General features: G+C 50.1%; 1 protein-coding gene across 15 annotated transcripts in view; it reads right to left on the bottom strand.

Annotated features, from left to right (window-relative positions):
• Positions 1-18,017, bottom strand: part of ERI3 (ERI1 exoribonuclease family member 3) — a 127,659-nt gene that overhangs the window by 59,428 nt on the left and 50,214 nt on the right. For 12 of the 15 annotated variants that reach the window (XR_013350441.1, XM_077845299.1, XM_077845292.1 and 9 more), the window contains one exon: positions 1,816-1,888. The exons of 2 other annotated variants lie outside the window; for them this stretch is intronic. Coding sequence is in view for 11 of the 13 variants with exons in the window: in XM_077845299.1 (XP_077701425.1) it covers positions 1,816-1,888 (73 nt within the window). In the remaining 2 variants the exon portion in view is untranslated. Of the gene's footprint in view, positions 1-1,815; positions 1,889-15,061; positions 15,427-18,017 lie in introns of all 15 variants that reach the window. One more of the 15 variants, XR_013350444.1, reaches the window with a different exon arrangement.

Genomic DNA, 18,017 nt, shown 5'->3' with positions numbered 1-18,017 from the left:
CCGGGCCTTCACATTGCATTTGCTGAGGCCAGCAAGTAGCCTCAGATGCACTCTGACAGCTGGTATGCTGTCTTCCAGGAGCGCAGACCTAGCCACACCCTCGTGCAGAGCTCCGCCAAGCCCTGAGTGAGAGGGCTTGTGGAGCCAGTTCTCAAAGATCATCAGCCAGCCACTAGCCACTGGCGCGTCCTCTGTACATAGCCCTGATCTGGCCACTTCAGACGCAGAGAGGAACCAGCCTCAATCTCCATGCTCCAGATGGATAGGTCTTTGAGGAAACATATAGGGACTCAGTTTCAATACTCAAAGATCACTGATATCCAAAGGGTCAAGGAGTCTCAAGACAAGAGATTGACTGCTGACCTCAGAAGAGGTGATATCTGAGCTGAATCCTCAAGATCGAATGTGCCTGATGAATATGACTGGGGGACGCTTCAGACTGAGGTAAGGCCATAGGCCACGACCTGAAGATAGGACAGAGCCTGGCCCCCTCAGCCAAAGATGGAAGGTAGTAAATAGCGACTGCTCCAGTCCAAGGGAGATCATTTGGAGAGGTGGGTAAGGGTTAAAGTACAAACAAGCCAAGGACCAAGTGTGAAGGATCTGAGTACCAGGCGAAAATAGAGGAGCTCACAAATGTCGCCATAAAGAATGGCTGCCCTGAGATCAATGGAACTAAGTCCAAAGTCATTCTCCTTTCCTCTTCTTCCACATGCTCACTTAGCTCCAACTCAAACATACACCAAAAGCATGCTGCTCCCTTTGCCCGGAAAGTCTTTCTCTCTTTCAGACCCATATTCCATCAAACACCCAGTTCAAGACCCAAATCCTCACAATACATCTTAGCCTTCAATGACCTCTCTCTTCTCTAAGCCCCCCGGGAGCCACCACTCTGAACCCTGGTGTGTTCTCTCTTCTCCGATTTCCTGGGTGTCACTAAGCTGATCAGCAGCATGGGGTTTTGAGGCTGCTCCAAGGCTATTACCCTTATATCAATATTATGGGAGTGAGTCTTTCTAGCAGACTGGGCCTCATGGAAGAAGTATCCCAACAGAGCAGGGATCTTGGGAATCTATACCTACACTTCCTTTCTTCTGCTTACCTGAGAAGTATAGCACACACTGGAAAAGTACACTTTTCTGGGTAATCCATTCTCCACTAGGGCCCAATTTCATAGCCACATGGGGTCCCTCCCAGCCCACAGCCCCGGCACCCACTCCCCTGGCACTTGGTGCTGCATTAGGGCCAATGTCCTTCCTCACACCCAGAGGTAATTGGACTCTAGTTTCCACGATCCTTCTCACATGAGCAAGGCTCCGCTGGGGCGAGGCAGGACCAAAGCCAGCCTGAACCAATTCTACCTCCCAACCAGAGGGACACCCCAGGGCCACTCAGGAGGGTCAGAGGCCACACTCATGATCACATCAAAGAAGGACACTTTCCCAGAGACTCAGCTAGCACCACAGCTCTCCTAAGGACAATGCAGCTCAGCCCAGGGACTCAGATCTGAGCAAGAACCTAGAAAATCCCCTTCTTTGGGACTTCTCTGCACATCTGGATGACACCACATAGGACGGTGTCATGCTCTACACTGAAGCCTGATCCCCAAGCAGCTCCCCACTCCCAGAAAGAACCACAATCTTCCAGTGCATATTAGTTAGGGAAAAGGAAGGAAGGATGTTGAGAAAAGAGAACACAAAGAAAAGGAAAGAGATGACAACAAAAAGAGAAATGAATAAAAAAAGTGAGTGAGGGAGGGGATTGAAGGCACAGGAGACCCAGAGGAAGCACCCACATGGGGCTCAGACACGGTACCTTTTTCAGATTAATCCACTGCTTGAAGTAATCCGCCACTGGCAAGCCCAAGTACTGGCACTGGCCTGGGAGCCTACAAGAAAGGGAAAAGACAACAAGTTGGGAACATCCACATCCCAGGTATAGAGTCTGAGTCTAGGAAATGCAAACAGACCTCAGAAGGCTAATCCATTAGCCACAGGTCCCACCCTGCCCAAGAAAGGCACCCTGCCTCTAGCACCGTGGGCTCCAGATCTAAATGTGAGCACCTGGAGCCTCTAGCAGCTACTATTTTCTGATGGCCTGCAATATGCTAAGGATCTTACCTGCCTTGGCAGGTGATTCCTCAGTGTGATGATGCTAGAAGGTATTGTTGCCTACCTTCTACAGATGAGAAAATGAGAGGGGTCACCGCAGGTCCCATAGCTAAAAACTGACAGTGCCAAGAATTGAACCCAGGTCTACCTCACCCCAAAGCCTATGTTCTTTCCAATGCACCAGTTTGTAACTTTTATTACAGCAGAGAGGGAGGGATATAAGGTGGGAGGAGGGACAGAAGGAGCTTGCAAGTTGGTGATAGCTGGGCAGGGCCTTAAGTTCACATTTAAGTCTCTAGCAAGAAGCTTTCTACAAATAGAGAAGAGACCATGCAAAAGGATAAGAGGTCAGAATTTTTTTTTTTTAAGATTTTATTTACTTATTCATCAGAGAGAGAGGCAGAGACACAGGCAGAGGGAGAAGCAGGCTCCATGCAGGGAGCCTGATGAGGGACTCAATCCTGGGACTCCAGGATTACGTCCTGGGCCAAAGGCAGGCGCTAAACCACTGAGCCACCTGGGCTGCCCAAGAGGTCAGAATTTAAACTAAGGGGTTGTCCTTGTTTTTTCTTATAATTTATAAATGATCTTTCCCTCTAGATAGGATGTCGTATCCTCATAAATCCATTCAACCAAACATTTACTGATGTTTAATAATAGACAGGTACTTAGGGCTCAAAACGTAAGACTTAAAAAAACAAAAACAAAAACAAAAAAACCCGTAAGATTTAGCCCCTGCCTCTAAGGGGCTCACAATTTGTTCAATGGGACAGACAAGAAAAGAAATAAATAGACGAAACAGCCTTAAGTAGGAGCACTGGGATACATGGAAACATGGAAGAAGATACCAGAAATAGTAGCTGGGAAAGATCACAGAACTTTCTTGCTAAGAGAAGAGCTTGGCCACAGGCAAGGGAGAGCCTCTGAAGAGTTGTGGTTTACAAATATTTTTCTGGGACAACAAAAACAATACCCTGAAAAGGCTGGGTAGTAGCTCAGAGCTAGGCAAAGACTGTAGAGATAATGAGCAAGGAACAGATAGGAGATGTGAAGGAGGCCTTGGTAACCAAATGGGATGTGGGGCCAAAGGAGAGGAAGTGGTACAGACCAATTCAAAGCTCTGTGGCTTGACGAGCTTCACGCTACTCACTGGGTCAGGCAGAGGAGGAGGCAGGGGCAGAGAGAGGATATCTGACACCCAGAGCTGACTAGTGGCTAGTCAACTTTATTACTGTTTTTAAATTCTCTGCCCAAATCACAGTGAACTGCTCATTGTCTCACCCCTAATGCACCACTGGAAGGAGGCACAAGTTTGGGAATGCAGTTTTATATACATGCATCGTGCATGGTAAGCACTCAAAGTGCCTAGGAGACATGCGGCAGTGGGATGATAACTACAGAGGCAGCTGGATATCCAGTTTTGAGGAGAGGTCTGGACTGGAGATATAAACTACTAAATCATTAATGTAATTTTTTTTCTTTTTTTTTCTTTTTATTTATTTATGATAGTCACACACACACAGAGAGAGAGAGAGAGAAGCAGAGACAGGCAGAGGGAGAAGCAGGCTCCATGCACCGGGAGCCCGACATGGGATTCGATCCCGGGTCCCCAGGATCGTGCCCTGGGTCAAAGGCAGGCGCCAAACCGCTGCGCCACCCAGAGATCCCTCATTAATGTAATTTAAATGAAATTAAAGCCACACAAGTAGATCAACAAGGAAGAGTATGGAGTGAGATGAGCAGAGGGCCCAGGCTAATGTCTCGTAAGTGTTACTGAACTAAAATGAAATGAAGTCATCCTAGAAGACCATCACCACACAGTGGAACTCACTACTTTACATGACAATCAGCTCTAGTTTGGGACTCCTTCAATTCTAGAACATCCTTCCTTAATACTAAACTAAAACCTATCTCTTTATATTTTCTACCCATGAGTCCTTAGAAACTAGAGAGTGAGACTTCCAACTCTTCCCTACAGAATACTTCCCAGATCTAAGGGCCCAGGAAGCTTCCCCCAGAGGTCCCTGCTCAGCTCCTTCCAGAATTCCACAGGAGATACTGGACTATGAGTCAGGACTTACCAACCCACCTTCATTCCTAGAGGGCAGAGCTCCTGGACCTTTTTCAGGGTATCAGATACCCAGAGCCACACATGCTCTTTAACCTCACTTTACATCAACTTGTAGTCAATCTAAACAATCTAAAAGCACATTTCCCCTTTCTGGAATATATACAACAGATTTCTGAGCTTAAATTACAGATCATTAGTATCAAATGGCATGGAGTAGTCAAGCAAGATGAGACCTGAGAAAAACCTAATGAATTTGGTATCAGTGGGTTGGTGGGAGCAGAAGGCAGCATGCAACATGTCAAACAAGGATTAAGAGATAAGAAAGTGGAGACCACACTGTAAGCTCCTTTTTGAGGAAGTTTGGCAGTAAGAATCCAGTTAAGATGATTGGTTCCGTCAGAGAAAGATCCAGGGCAGTCCAGCCTTCCCTCCATTATTTGACAGACTCTGAGAGGAAAGTGATACCCATATTTCAGGCAGTATAGTAAGGATTTACTTTTCTGAGACCTGAGATATCTTACTTGAAGGGAGGTTCCTCTCAAATATCCAGGCGGCTCAGGTACATTAATTACAACCAATTTCCCAGAAGGCAAATTCTGGCTGAGACCAAGATGAAGTAATATGCAGGGAGCACATCCCCATGTGGGAACTGAGGACCAAGAATGTAAAGAGACTAGGTAAGGCTTTTTTTCTGTTTTTTTAAAGATTTTATTTATTCATGAGAGAGAGAGAGAGAGAGAGAGAGAGAGAGAGACAGAAATACAGGCAGAGGGAGCAGCAGGCTCCTTGAAAGGAGCTTGATTCGGGACTTGATCCCAGGACCCCAGGATCACCACCTAAGCCAAAGGCAGACACTCAACTGCTGAGCCACCCAGGTGTCCCTAGGCAAGGTTTTGAAGGATGAAAGATAGATAGCCTTAGGAGCTAAAGTGTGGTTGCTTAAGGAGAACTGTATTGTCTAGATAATTTTCTTATTTCCTTCTATTTTTCTTTCATGTTCCTTACCCTTGTTATTTGTGAAAATGCTTGCTGAGCTCAGCTATTTTTGAAAACTCATATTAAGGTCTTGTGAGTGAAGGGGGTCACCAGAAGCAGCAGAATCTGCAAAGGAAGAGGTCAGGGGGACTGGCCAGCAAAAAGCAGGGGTCCTGGGCTACCTATCATATTCTCCCTTAGCCATTCCCAGTGCCTCAATTCTTTGAGATGGACCAGAAGCCCTACTGGCTGTGGCTACCCTTGGTTGGGGGTGCAGGCGGGGGGGCTCCCTCTCCAGCAAGATTTCAAAAGTAGCCATTTCTACCCAGGTAGGAAGGGTCTAGCACAGTAGAATCTTACCTGATCCTCTCAGAGGAGGACCCATACCAGAGAGGCTGTGTCAAAGACAGAGGAGACAGACTGTCAGGCTGGATGGTCAGCCTCAGATGAGGCTCAGCAGCGACCCTGAGTGCTATCTGTACCCCATGGCTGACTGAAGCAGAGGAGGACGGGACTATAATTTTCACTCAGGCTCTAGTACTTGCAGGGACACATGCAGTTTGCAGACTCACAGGCATTTAGGTTGTTGAGTCCTCCAGTCTGTGGCTGGTTCTAGCCCTGTGACTCCAAGACACAAGCAGTAGAGATGTAGCATGGTCCAGGCCCATCTTCACAAGAGACTCAGAGCCAAATGCCAGAACTTGAACTTCCAGATGCCTCATGGGAAGACAGCTACGCATTTCTATGACAGAACCCTACCCAGCTTAGAGAGCACCAAGAGAAGCCATGGAGGAGGGTAGGTCAGAATAGTCATCAGACCCTACATAAAATAGGAAAGCAATGCCCAGAGAAGAAAAAGGATTTGCTCAATCACATAACAAACCAAGGGGAGAATGAGAAGTAGGATCTCAGCCTTCTGACTGCACAAGGCATCAGTCATGCACATGCACTCAGAGCTCTTTACAGTCCCCAGGGAGGTAAGGGCTGGGGCCTTAGAGAGGCAGGTAGCATGGTAGGCATGGCGGTTACTGCTCAAGGTCACATCTGGCTCCAAGGTTCTTAGGAGCCTAAGGCTAGGGTCTGTGGGTACCATGGGGTACATGGTTCCATCAACTTGTAAAGGAAAAGGGCAAAAGCCCCACTGGCACAAAGGGTCTAAATGCTGTGAGTTCCTACCAGATACTGATCCCAGGGAAAGAGCCACTGGCAGTGGGCCCTGAACTAGCCTGCGGGCATGAACGTGCAGGCAGGTTTATGGTGCCCAGGTCTCTGTGCAGCTGGAATCACTGGGCACAGAGCTCCGCAACTGCCCAAACATCATCTGGCCATGCTTATTACTGCTGCCCAATGAAATTTTATGCACCAAGTCCACAGGTGTGATTTCCCCTTCTTTATGAGGGTCGGAATGACATCACTGATGGCCAATAGAAAAGAGCCAATTATGTCCAGGCCATAAAAAGGAATGAGATTTTTTCAACCAAATCAAAACTTCCTTTAGCTTCATGAATGCAAGGGGCCCCCTTTAAGGAAGGGCCCCCCAGTCCTGCCGTGGGCTCTAAACCGAGGGATTATGATCACTTTCCAAATACTGTGGGGCCTAGGGCTACAAAGGGGCTCCACCTTCAGCACTTCTCATGTGACGCTGCTCTTATCACACTGGGCCCCAGGGTCATCAGCACAGAACATCAAACCCTGCTCAAAGAAGCCTGAGTAGCTCCTCGCTACTTCTAACTCCAGGCAAGAGCTAGAAAAGATGGGGTATTCCTCAAGTTCCCTCATTACTCCTTCCAAATAATAAAAAAAGGAAGCAGAGATCCCGCCATTTAGAAAGAATAGTGGGAGGAAGAGGGGTACAAGAAACTGCCCTCCTCCAAGTATCAGGCACAAAGCATAAGGGACCCAGCCCTCCCCACCCCTCATCCAGCCCCACCACCTGCAGTCCAGCGTTTGGGCTGGGCCCAGACAGCCCTGATGGCAAACAGGTGTGAGCAGCTCGGCGCCAGCCAAGGCAGGGGACTAGCTCGTTAAGGGAACACCACCCTCGCTAATGGGTAGGGGCAGGATGAAGCCATTGTGAACAGGAGCTCAGCTTTGAAGATTAGGTGAAACAGAGCTGGGGGGGCTCTGCTAGAACCGCTAGGCTTGGGTTGAGGAGGCCAGCAGCATCCATGGAGGTCTGACAGACAGACTGGCAGACACCAACAGCCATGACCAGCAGGAGCGCAGGCACCAGTGCTGGCAAAGGCTATGCAGCCTATTCCTTCTGTGCTTTTCTAAGTCTGAGGGCAACTCGATCCCAGGGAGATACAGGCCACTCTCACTTTTAGCAGACTTGAGCCCTTAAAGAACAGGAGGCCAGCTGAATCTGGAGCCGTACGTGATCCCTTTTCTGCTGCTCTGGGAAGGCCGTGAGACCCAGATCTTGAAGTAATGTAGGCTGTGAGTCCTGGTGTCCAAAAGCTCGAGGAGGCACATACTGCTCACCTACAACAGCAAACTATTTTATCCCATCTGATACGTGGAAACGGAGGAGTGTTAAGGAACAAAGAAAAGAGGTGGGAGAGAAAAAGGCTTGTCTCAGTCTTCTTCCAAGTCACAGTTTCACCATGGAGGGAGGGAAGGCCCAGCCCGGGGAAGGAGTAGGCCAAGAGACCCAACCAATCAGCCAGATGGATGCTCCTGCCAAAGGGACACCCATGAGGGGGAGTGGGGTTTACTTCCATGTAGGCTCCCTACGTTTGCTCATTCTGACACAAACGTGCCCACAGAATGTTGTCACCGCTGTCCTATGTTTCAGAGCTGCCATGTTTCCTAGGCCTCGGGAAAGGTCCCGTTTCCACTGGATCCCAGTCTGGGAGGCGCACCTAGTCAGAGCCTTGCTGGCCGGTGTGATGAGCGTGCACCCGGCACACGCAGGCTGTCCCAGGCAAGGCAGCACTTAGCTAGGGACGCAGCTCTTTGTCTCTGTTTCCGTTCCCCCCCCACCAGAGGAGATAAACAGACCCTGGGTGATAAACGGCCCGCCTTTCACGATCACTTTTCCTCAAGTTGAGGAGAGTAGCTAGTGATGGATGGGCTGGAATTTGGTTATCGGGAAGGGCTGTCAGCCAGAGGTGCCTATCTCCTCCCCCACTACGCAGGGCATCATTACACTGTGGCATCGAGGTAAAATATGAGCAAGGGGAGGGAAGGAAGAAAGAGGGGAAGGCTGGGCTTCCACACGGAGCAAATTGAGCTACAATGAGAGCGGGCACAAGGCTGGGACGTTAGTTATCTGCCACGACACCTTTATCTCTGCGCAAATTGGTCCCTCCTCCTCCCCCACCGCATCCTCTTGTACAAACAGAGGCAGGCACAATGTGTCACCACTGCAATAGCGTAGCAATTTAACCCGAATTAGTGAGGGGGTCAAGCCAGGAAATAGGGGTTTCTCATTTCAACAGGTTCCTTAGTCTCTGCTCTGAACACCTACATTGGGGGGAGCAGACTTATAATTGAATTCACTCACTCGGCCACTGCTGACGTATAAAAAATTAATGCTTGAGCCTCCTGCTTATCAAAGCTGGTTAGTTTCCGTCTCACCTGCGAGATGCACCATGGCAGGAGACATGGCCTGGGCCATCCGTGGCAGGCTGCACACTCGGGACTTTCAGACAATGCAGGGATCGGCAAGGTCAGGAAGGGAGACAAAAGTGCTGCCCGAGACAGCAGCCCCATGCCGGCAACCCCTCCTAGAAGCCTAGAGGAGAGGGTGCAGGGTGCGGTGAGGGATGGAGGCCAGGGGGGCTGGAGAAGGTGATCACTTAAAGATGATCCTGGGCAGTTCAAGAATGTACCTCAGTCTCCAGACAGAAGCAGCATTCTGGCTCCACTCTCCACCTGGAGATGTCCTGGGTGCTTTAAGAGAGGTGTCCAGTAACCCCTCTCTGCCCCTTAAGTAAACAGACACACACACACACACACACACACAGTTGTGCTGAAACTGAGGAAGCCAATGGCAGGACTGATGGCAACAAGGCTAAAAGAGCCAGGAGTAGAGGAGTCAGGCCCATTCCCTAATGGCTCCCCCACTGCAGACCCCCAGAGCTAGAAGGGGGCGGGAGGAGGGAGAGGGCAGTACGACCCCACCCAGCACATGGCTCTGCTGCACCAAGAGACAACTTGGTCAAGTGCCCATGTGTCCTTGAGCAAGTTACGTCACGTCCGTGCCCTGCTCTGTGAAGGTTGTAGGAGCTAGCCAAGGGAAACACATTCCTACATAAGCACTCATGAAGTGCTGGCTATAAGGAGGTCAGCTGTGACCAAACCTGCAACAGCCTTTAGAGAGGCTTCCAGGCCACCTGCCTTGAGAAGACAGTGCCTTAGTCAGGAAAAATACACCAGTGAAACTTTGCTAGGGATGACACAGAAAGGGAAGTTCTAAAACCACTGAACAATTACAAAAAAATGAATTCCAAGAAGCCTGGGGATGAGAGGAGTTGTGCATGGAGGAGGCACCTCGGAACTCATTCTCCAAATCTAAAGAATCAGTATACAAATCGGTGGGAACAAAAGTCAAGGCACCAAGACATTAAATGGGAGAACTTTCCACCTTAATTGTCACCACATACTTAAGGGCATCGCTGAGACCCAGGACCCTCAAGGGCAGAAACCAATCAAACCTGATTCCTAGATTCAGGGAGATTCCAAGACCACACAGAAGATAATCACAGCATGAAACATAAAGATCACCTTAGGAAAGATAAAAGGGCCATCCCATTTCTGATGATGGGAGAGCACTGCTGGGGAACATTTACAAACATTCTGCTTCAGTCCCCTCTGTTGGAACATGAACACACATACACACACACACACTTTCTCTCTCTCTCTCTCTCCCCCTCTCCCTCCATTCCTTCTTCTCTGCCTGCCCATAGCCCTGGGAGAGCACCGACTCCTCAGCCCACTTTGCTCTCACACTTGCCCCCATCCTCTGGGACAGCTGCAGGTTACAATTCCAACCACAGGCTTCAGAAAGATGATACACTTGCTGGAGCCTGCGAAGGGTCAGGAGAGAGTACTGTTTGAAATACCAGCGTGACAGCTGGCTCCTTGTCTGTCTCTTCCTCCCCCACCCCCCTCCCCAAACTTGTCATGGTACAAGAAGTCTATAAGCAGCCCATCAGCTTTAAATATCAGTGTGCGTGAAGCAGGAGCACGAGAGCGAGGGAGCGGGAAGCAGACAGTGAGCGCCTCTGTCGCCACTGCCTGTCAGGGAACACTAATGAATTTCACCACCAGCAGCCATGCTTCAGATGGGGGGGTGGGGAGTTTTCTAGGGAGAACCTCGCAGTATTAAAACATCTTTTCCCAAAGCCCTGTTAATAAATGTCACTGCAGAGCGGAGAACTATGGCCTACCGCTAGGACACCAAAGCAAAGGAGGGGTGGGGACAAGCCTCCCAACGGGAGAATGCTATGTATGAGGCTGGAGGGGGCCAGGTGAGCCCTGTAATTGGGAGGGTGACCACCACGACCCATAGACCAGGACAGGAAGGAAAGGCCTCAGGTGGGGGAGATCACCAGCTATGCTTCCAGGCCAGACCTACTGCCCACCCCTTTTCCCCATCAACTTCAGCCAACTCACTTCACAGGAAGGCCCAGGGCAAGGGGCTCCAGGGACTCCCTTCCAGATCTAGGGGAGGTGAGGGGGGAGGAAACTGGCACCAGTCCCAACAGGAAGTACTTCCCCCACAGGTGGCAGGAACCAGAGCTTATCATAATCTCCATTTTACAGATAAGTATGTGGAGGTTGAGTGGGAATGTGACTTGCCCAAGATCCTACAACTCCTAAGTACTGGAGTCAGGACTCGAACCGAGGTCTCCTAATTCTAAAGGCCCATCTCTTTCCACAATACCATGTAGCTTCTCTGGGAAGGGCTGATCACCTCATTACCTCCTGTGTGTCCTCTTCTCCCAGGCCCTGCCCGTCTCCCTCCATTCCCTCCCACTGGTACACACACACCTCTGGCCTGGCATAGGCCACAGCTGCCATGTAGCACAGGGCTGGGCTCCAAGCCAGGGTGAATCCAGCCTGGCAAAGAAAGCTCTGGGAGTGAGCCAGGCCATCACCTGGGAGTCTCCACAGCTCAGAGGGCATAGCTGCAGGCATAAGCCTTCCCTCGGGTACCCTCTGCACAACTCTGATCAGCAGTGTCTGCTCTGGCAGCGACCTGCTGTGCAGGGGGCAAATGACATTTAATTTCCTCTTGGTTTCCCTATGGTACAGACGAAAGGCCGTCACCTGCGTCTGGGTCTGGCGGCACAGCTGGAAGTGTTCCCAGACATGCTGCTCTGGAGAGTTCCCAAACAGAAACCAGAACACAGGCAGAGCAGAGGGACGCCCCACAGGCCAGGCTGCTGGTTGTCCCTGAGAAAACCAACCTCAAATCCCCATTGCCAAGCAGATACCCAAAGCCTCCGAGAGGCAGTGATACGTAAACGGCACCTCCCTGCTCCACTGCTTGCCAGCCCACTTGCCAACCGTTTCCCCACACCAAGCCCACAAAAATGACAAGAAGCACACAAGTGCCACAGACACGCTGTGGAACAGTATAATACACATTTCCCCTGTGCCACAGAGAGTTCAAGAAATCAAACACCTTCTATCTCCCTAGCCCCTCTACAGTGGGAACAGTAGGACAAGCATCTCTCCGGAATTCCCTGAGGCCGATTCCTCCAAGGGAAGGGCACGGTGCCCCACCTGTTGTGACTGCGGGGAAGTGTCAGAGCTGCCACCGGTTCCTGGCGAGAACTCTTTCCCAGATAGAATGGCAGAGGCCCCAGCAGGAGGCAGGCAGGAGTGGGGGGAAGAGGGGAGCAGGTGACAGGAGCTTTCCAGGACACTTTGGTCAGTGTCTCAGCTGATGAGCTGTCCTCTCTTTTGGCCAAGGAAATCGAGAGTTCCTTAGCAGTTTGAGCTGTTTCCAAGATATCTCACTCACCCCCCCCACTACAGCCTCCACCTAGCCTATGGCCATCTTGACCCTTTGCCTGGGCTGCTTTTGTGTGGCCTACAATGCCCTCTGGAGGCTCCACGGAGAGGCATCTGCAGGCGGTCAGGTTCTGTCGATCTGCTCGGATACACTCAAGGACACAGCTGTTCCCCGAACCCTCTGGATGATCTCCTCCGCCCTGATCCCAACGCCCTGAACTCCTTCAAAACAGGTAAGCACGTGGCCTACACGGAGTGAACCCTTCCAGGTGGGCATCAGAACAGCCCAGTGGTTTTTAAACTGTGCTCGATGGGGTTCGAGGATTCTAGAAGGGACATCAGGCCACGTTGGGGACTGGGGGAATAGGAGGAAGAACGGTAGGTGGGGCCTTGCCCCAGCTTCAACCAGAGCAGCTCAACTTTTATATATTTTGTAATGTTAGGCTTTAATATTTTGGTTTTTTAAAAAGTTTCCTGCTAAAAAATACTACCCATTCAGTCTCTCTGCTGTTCTCCTCTGGGTTCTCAACGGCACTTGTTCGGTATCTTCCCTACGTGGTGCTCTCACACTCCACCTTACCCAGTGTGCAGGTGATTTATTCACGTGCTGCTTTCTGTCCTGATCACCTGGTGATCAGTCCTGACAGTCCCTAGCACAGGACTTCCCGGCCCGGAGCAGCTTTCAACAGGGGCTGACTTCAGGCTACTGCTGGAATATACCAGCACCTCCAGCATGCACAGCAGTCCGCACCTTCAGTGGCAGTTTCCAAAAGAATTCCTTGAGAGAGAAGAGCTGACATTTACAAAGAAGGGCCTAGTGAAGACACGTGGCATATGCCACTCCTAAATCACCAAATGGGGGCACACCTGCTACCCTCATCCATCACCTAAATCAACCTCAACCTCTGGGGGATCAAAGAGACTTTTCAATGGGCCAATCTTTGGGCAAAATGCAGATATTCCCACAGGAAATATCATTCATTAGAAGTTTCCAAAGCCTGAATGTGGGACCATCCATAGAAACACAAGATGACACTCCTCAGCTGAGTGCTCCTGGATCTGTTGCCTTGCAGAAGAGTCACTAGTCTCACAATTCTGCTTATAGGACTGGAAATGGGTGAAGACCCTTGGCCCCATAAACCAAGCCCCATTGCCTGGGCTCCTTCTCCAGCCAACTCTGGGGAAGGGGCAGGAGGGAGGCAGGGATCTGTGCTCCTTCTAGCTAAAGCCACTTGTTAATAGGCCCTAGATTCCCTTATCCCGGGGGAAAGGAAGGTAGCAATGAGCCCTCTCCCTTGCACCCCCCCCCCCATATGCCTCCCAGCAGGGCCAGGGAAGAGAGCCATTAGTGTGTGCCTCAGCAGACAATGGGGAGGAGAAGTCTCCAGAGCAAAGGACAACTGCAGCAATTAGAATGCAGGGAGGTTCAGAAGCTATTTAACTGGGTGACCCCTGAGGTCGCTGCATCTGACTCCCATCCCTGGATAAATATTGTATGAGAGGGGAGGGGGGAGAGCGAGGGAGCCCTCAGAGTGCTGCTCCTCCTTCCACTCTGTTCCCTACCCCACATGGCTGCCTCCAGCCACACATACCAGGAACATTATTTACAGCCCTGACAGTCAGAGCAATCACTCTGCTAACCAAGAGGGAATGGACAAAGTCGACTTACCAAAAATTGACTATGGCAATTGAAGAAGAAACCAGGGCTGTGGGGGAAGGGAGCTGGGCCCACACTGAGGCATTCCCCCATAGTCTGACTCCAGCTGGAGCAAATATTTCCCATCACCCCAAAACCACTGGCAGAGTAAATCAGAAAGGGTGCATCCCTCCACCTTTTGAAGGCTTCATAATGTAAAAACTCCTGGATCTCATCACTACCCAGGTGTTCCTTAGCAAAGATGGGAGTCTGAGCTACCTGCCCAGAAGAAGTGGGACTAGCCACATGTCACTTATCCAGCTGCCTCCTCAGCTGACCTCTAGGAAAAGGCAACAAGCAGGAGAGTCAGCCATAGCAGAAAGGGGTCAGGCTGGGGGAAGAAGAGGAGAGCGTCTGAGTGCGGGCTGTGCCTTGGCCCCCACATGTGCCACTCCTCCAGTCCTGCTCTAATGCACCCTGACATGCCTCTGAAGACAGAGAGCTGTTTGCAGTCAGCACCGTGATTTGTTAGTAATTATTTCCATGGTGTCACATTGCTGTCACTCTGTTAACAAAGAGACAGGCTGCCTCAGGCTGCCTGCAAGAAAGAATCGCAGAGAAAAAGGCCTGTCAGGCTCTCGGGATTCTCTGGGCGGCTAGCTTTCTTCCCCAAACCAACATCCTTGCAGGCTTTGGAAGAAACAGTTTTACAGAACTATCAAGTCTGAGTATGTCACCCTTTAGCCAGGGACACTGAAAATTTATCCCACCCACTCACAGCCATCTTTCCCAAGCCCTACTGAGCTAAGCCTCCAAAGTCCACAGATCATTCAGGCACAGGCCACTACACCAGCTGCAGCCTGGAGTTCCCCAGCCTTCATCTTCTAAGACCCATCCTTCTGGACTCCTCTTCCTCACTGGGGTGTTTGCAGCCTCCCATGTGCTCTTAGAAGCCCAACAACTGGAAACGTATTTTAGACCAAACTGAGGCAACTGCCCCACAGGCATGGGTGGTGGTTAAAGAGAATACGATGGCAGGGTGTTTTCCCTCCTTGAATCTGCCAACTGCAATTCAGGACCAAAGGAGCTCAGGTGTCAATGCCCCTGCAATCTCCAGATGCCCGTGCACCTGTGAGATCCCCACAGACTGCCCCATCATTCCCAGTGCCTGGATCAGTTCCGTATCGCCACAAGGAAAACTAGTGGTTTGCTTTAGCACAGAGTTATGTCTCCATTACCTACCCTTGCTGGGAATTAGAGGACAGATTGGCAAGTGCTGACAAAACAGAGGTCACTCACCTTACAGGCATGGAAAGTTGGAGATTAATTCTCTCCTCTCACCGAGGGAATCAGACTCCTGGAGAGTAGAAAGGATGCACCAATACTGAGGAAACCCTTTCACTGCCAAGCAGCAGCAGCAGCAGCAGCAGGAGAGGGAGACAAAAGCCCACATGCCCTACAGAGGCCTTGTCAAGATGGCAAGAGCCAATGCCACCCAGCTCCTGCAGAACCTCACAGAGGAGCCTGGACAAAACCAAGATTCTTCTGGCACCACGGTCCAAAGCGCAGAGGGCAGTGCTGGCTGCATGCCCTGGAATGTAAACTCCATGAAGGCAGGATGTTTTAAAGGTTTATCTCTTTGATCACTGCTGTATCCTCAATACCTAGAATAGTATGAGACACAGAGTGGGTATTCAATCAACATCTACTGAAAGAATAACTAAATGGGTCAGTATGGCCCAAAGACCACTTCCACAGGCCTGGGGCCAGCTTCTCCCTATCATAGGAGTTCAAAGAGGGAAGCTGGTGCAGATTCCAGAAGAGACAAGAAGGCCACATATCCAAAGGACTGGAATTAGGTTTTAAAGGAGGAGGGAGATTTGGACAAGCTGACAGGCCTCGGGATATTCTATCAGACTGAACATTCATATACTCATTCGACAAACATGTACCTAAGGGCTAAAGGTATGCAGTTCAACAAAAGGAGAAGGGATAAAGTACCCTAAGGAGATATAATGTAACACTATACAGCAATGAAAAGGCTGAATACTAATATATACAACAACCGTGGAGGACTCTCTCATAATGTTGAGCAAAGGAAGTCAGACATAAAAGAGTACATTTTGTATGATTCTACTTATTCAAAGTCAAGAACAGTCAAAATATTGGCCCAGGGCATGATCCTGGAGATCCGGGATCGAATCCCATGTCGGGCTCCCGGTGCATGGAGCCTGCTTCTCCCTCTGCCTGTGTCTCTGCCTCTCTCTCTCTCTCTCTCCCCCTGTGTGACTATCATAAATAAATAAAAATTAAAAAAATAAATAAATAAAATAAAATAAAATAAAATAAAATAAAATAAAAAGAACAGTCAAAATGAACCAAAAGTAATAGAAGTCAGAACAGTGGTTACCTGACAGGCGGAGGGCATTACTAACTGAGGAGGGGCACGAGGCAATTTCTAGGATGATGGAAAAGGTTCTTTATCTTGATCTGGGTGGTGGTTACACAGGCCCATACTCGCATAAAAACATATGGAGCTGTGCATTTCATGTTTGTATGCTTTATGTACCCTACTGTGCCTGTTTCATACCTTGATTTCTAAAAATATTAGGGAAAAAAAAAGAGTTGGGTCTCAAGAGTCACACAAGTTTAAAAAAAAAAAAAAAAAAAAAAAAACACAAAAATATCTCACCCGAAGCAAAACATTTTCCAGGAACAACAGTGGCTCCTTCTCCTTAGGAGTTCAGGGGCAAGCCCTCCAGCCTGCACTCTCTAGCTGCCAGAGGACAGAGGAGCCCAAACAAATGGCCAAGGCCTTGCAAGGTCCAGAAATACTCAAAACACAAAGAAGTGCAACCCAAGTCCCAGACCTAGGAGGTAGTAGCAGCCTCTATTCTGTACCAGGTGAGATGTGGGGAAGCAGAGATGGAACATATGGTTAAGCCATGGCCCGAGCTGGTTCTGAGGCTCTCTGAAGCAGCCTGTCAGATACTGCTACAAAGGATAGAACCAGACTTCCAGAGACAGTCCCAAAGAGCCACAGGACCAATTTGTCTTCTTGACAAGCCAGGCAGACACTGGCTGAGCTACTCCAACTCTGGGCCATACAAAGGTCTCAGTGCCTACGGCCCCCCCTGCCAGCAAGAGGAGGTGATAAGACTCTCACAGATGGTCAAGGGGAGTACAACTCTGAGGGCCCATACTTAGGCAGCAACACTTGCCTCAGGACACAGTGAAGAGCCATCCAGTCAGCAGCTCTGTAGCAGGCCAAAGCATGGGTCTCCCATTACCACACACATCTCAAAGCCTGAGGAGTTAATACACAAATGACTTTATCATTTTATCAGGATTTTAACCAAGCAAAACTTCCATTCCAGGGGTTCCAAAAATCACTGGAGTGCTTTAGACCCTTTGACACCTTCCTAGTGGATGAGATGAGGCCAACATTAGAGTCTTATCACTCAGCCCAGAAGTGGTAAGACTTCTGGGTAAAACTGCCCAGAAGGTGGATCACCAGAGGCTCTGCCTGCCAAGGAGGGACCGAACTTATTGATTGGACAACAAAGCTCCTCCCCAATGCCCCTCCAGGTCCAAAATCTTTCCAGAGCAGACTAATTGTCCCAAACTCAGGCTCTGAGGTAAGGATAAAAGCTGAGCTGCCTACTAACCTGTAGCTCCAGGACCACAAGGAGAAGAGCGGAAAGGGGGCGCAGGCAGGGGCCTAAGAGTTCCCATGGACTCCACAGAAACCTGCTCCTGCCCTAGAGACTGCCCATAGGAAATGGATAACCCGCACCAAGCCCACACTCAGGAGCCCCTTTACCACTAGTGCTAGGCACCAGGACATGTGCCAGAGGGAAGTCTCATGCATCTGTGAGTAGGCTGGCCCCAGAGGCCTGCAAGCTCTCAGGGGGAGGCGGGGCACCCCTCGCTCCTCAGAGCCCAAGAACTCTCGGCCCAAGGAGCTGTCAGGCTAACGAGGCTACCCCACCACCACTCCATCTGAGCGTGGCAGGCTGCACCGCACGACTGGCTTCAGGTGGCTCTTCTTTAATTAATGGCATCCCAGGCTCTGCAGGGAGCTTCACCCTACAATGAATGGCCCTCTCTCATTAGAGGCAGGCCTGCCATGATGTATTCAGGGCGAGGGCCAGGATTCATTTCCCTGTCTGTGGGTTGGGGATGGGAGGGAGGGGAGAGACAGCAGGGAGAGATTTATATCGAGTGACTTGGATTAGCTGCAGCTGAAACATGA

The sequence above is a fragment of the Canis aureus genome, chromosome 13, assembly GCF_053574225.1.
Source record: "Canis aureus isolate CA01 chromosome 13, VMU_Caureus_v.1.0, whole genome shotgun sequence".
NCBI classification, from domain to species: domain Eukaryota; kingdom Metazoa; phylum Chordata; class Mammalia; order Carnivora; family Canidae; genus Canis; species Canis aureus.
The sequence above is the reverse complement of the archived record's forward strand: the minus strand, read 5'-3'. Positions and strand labels throughout refer to the sequence as shown.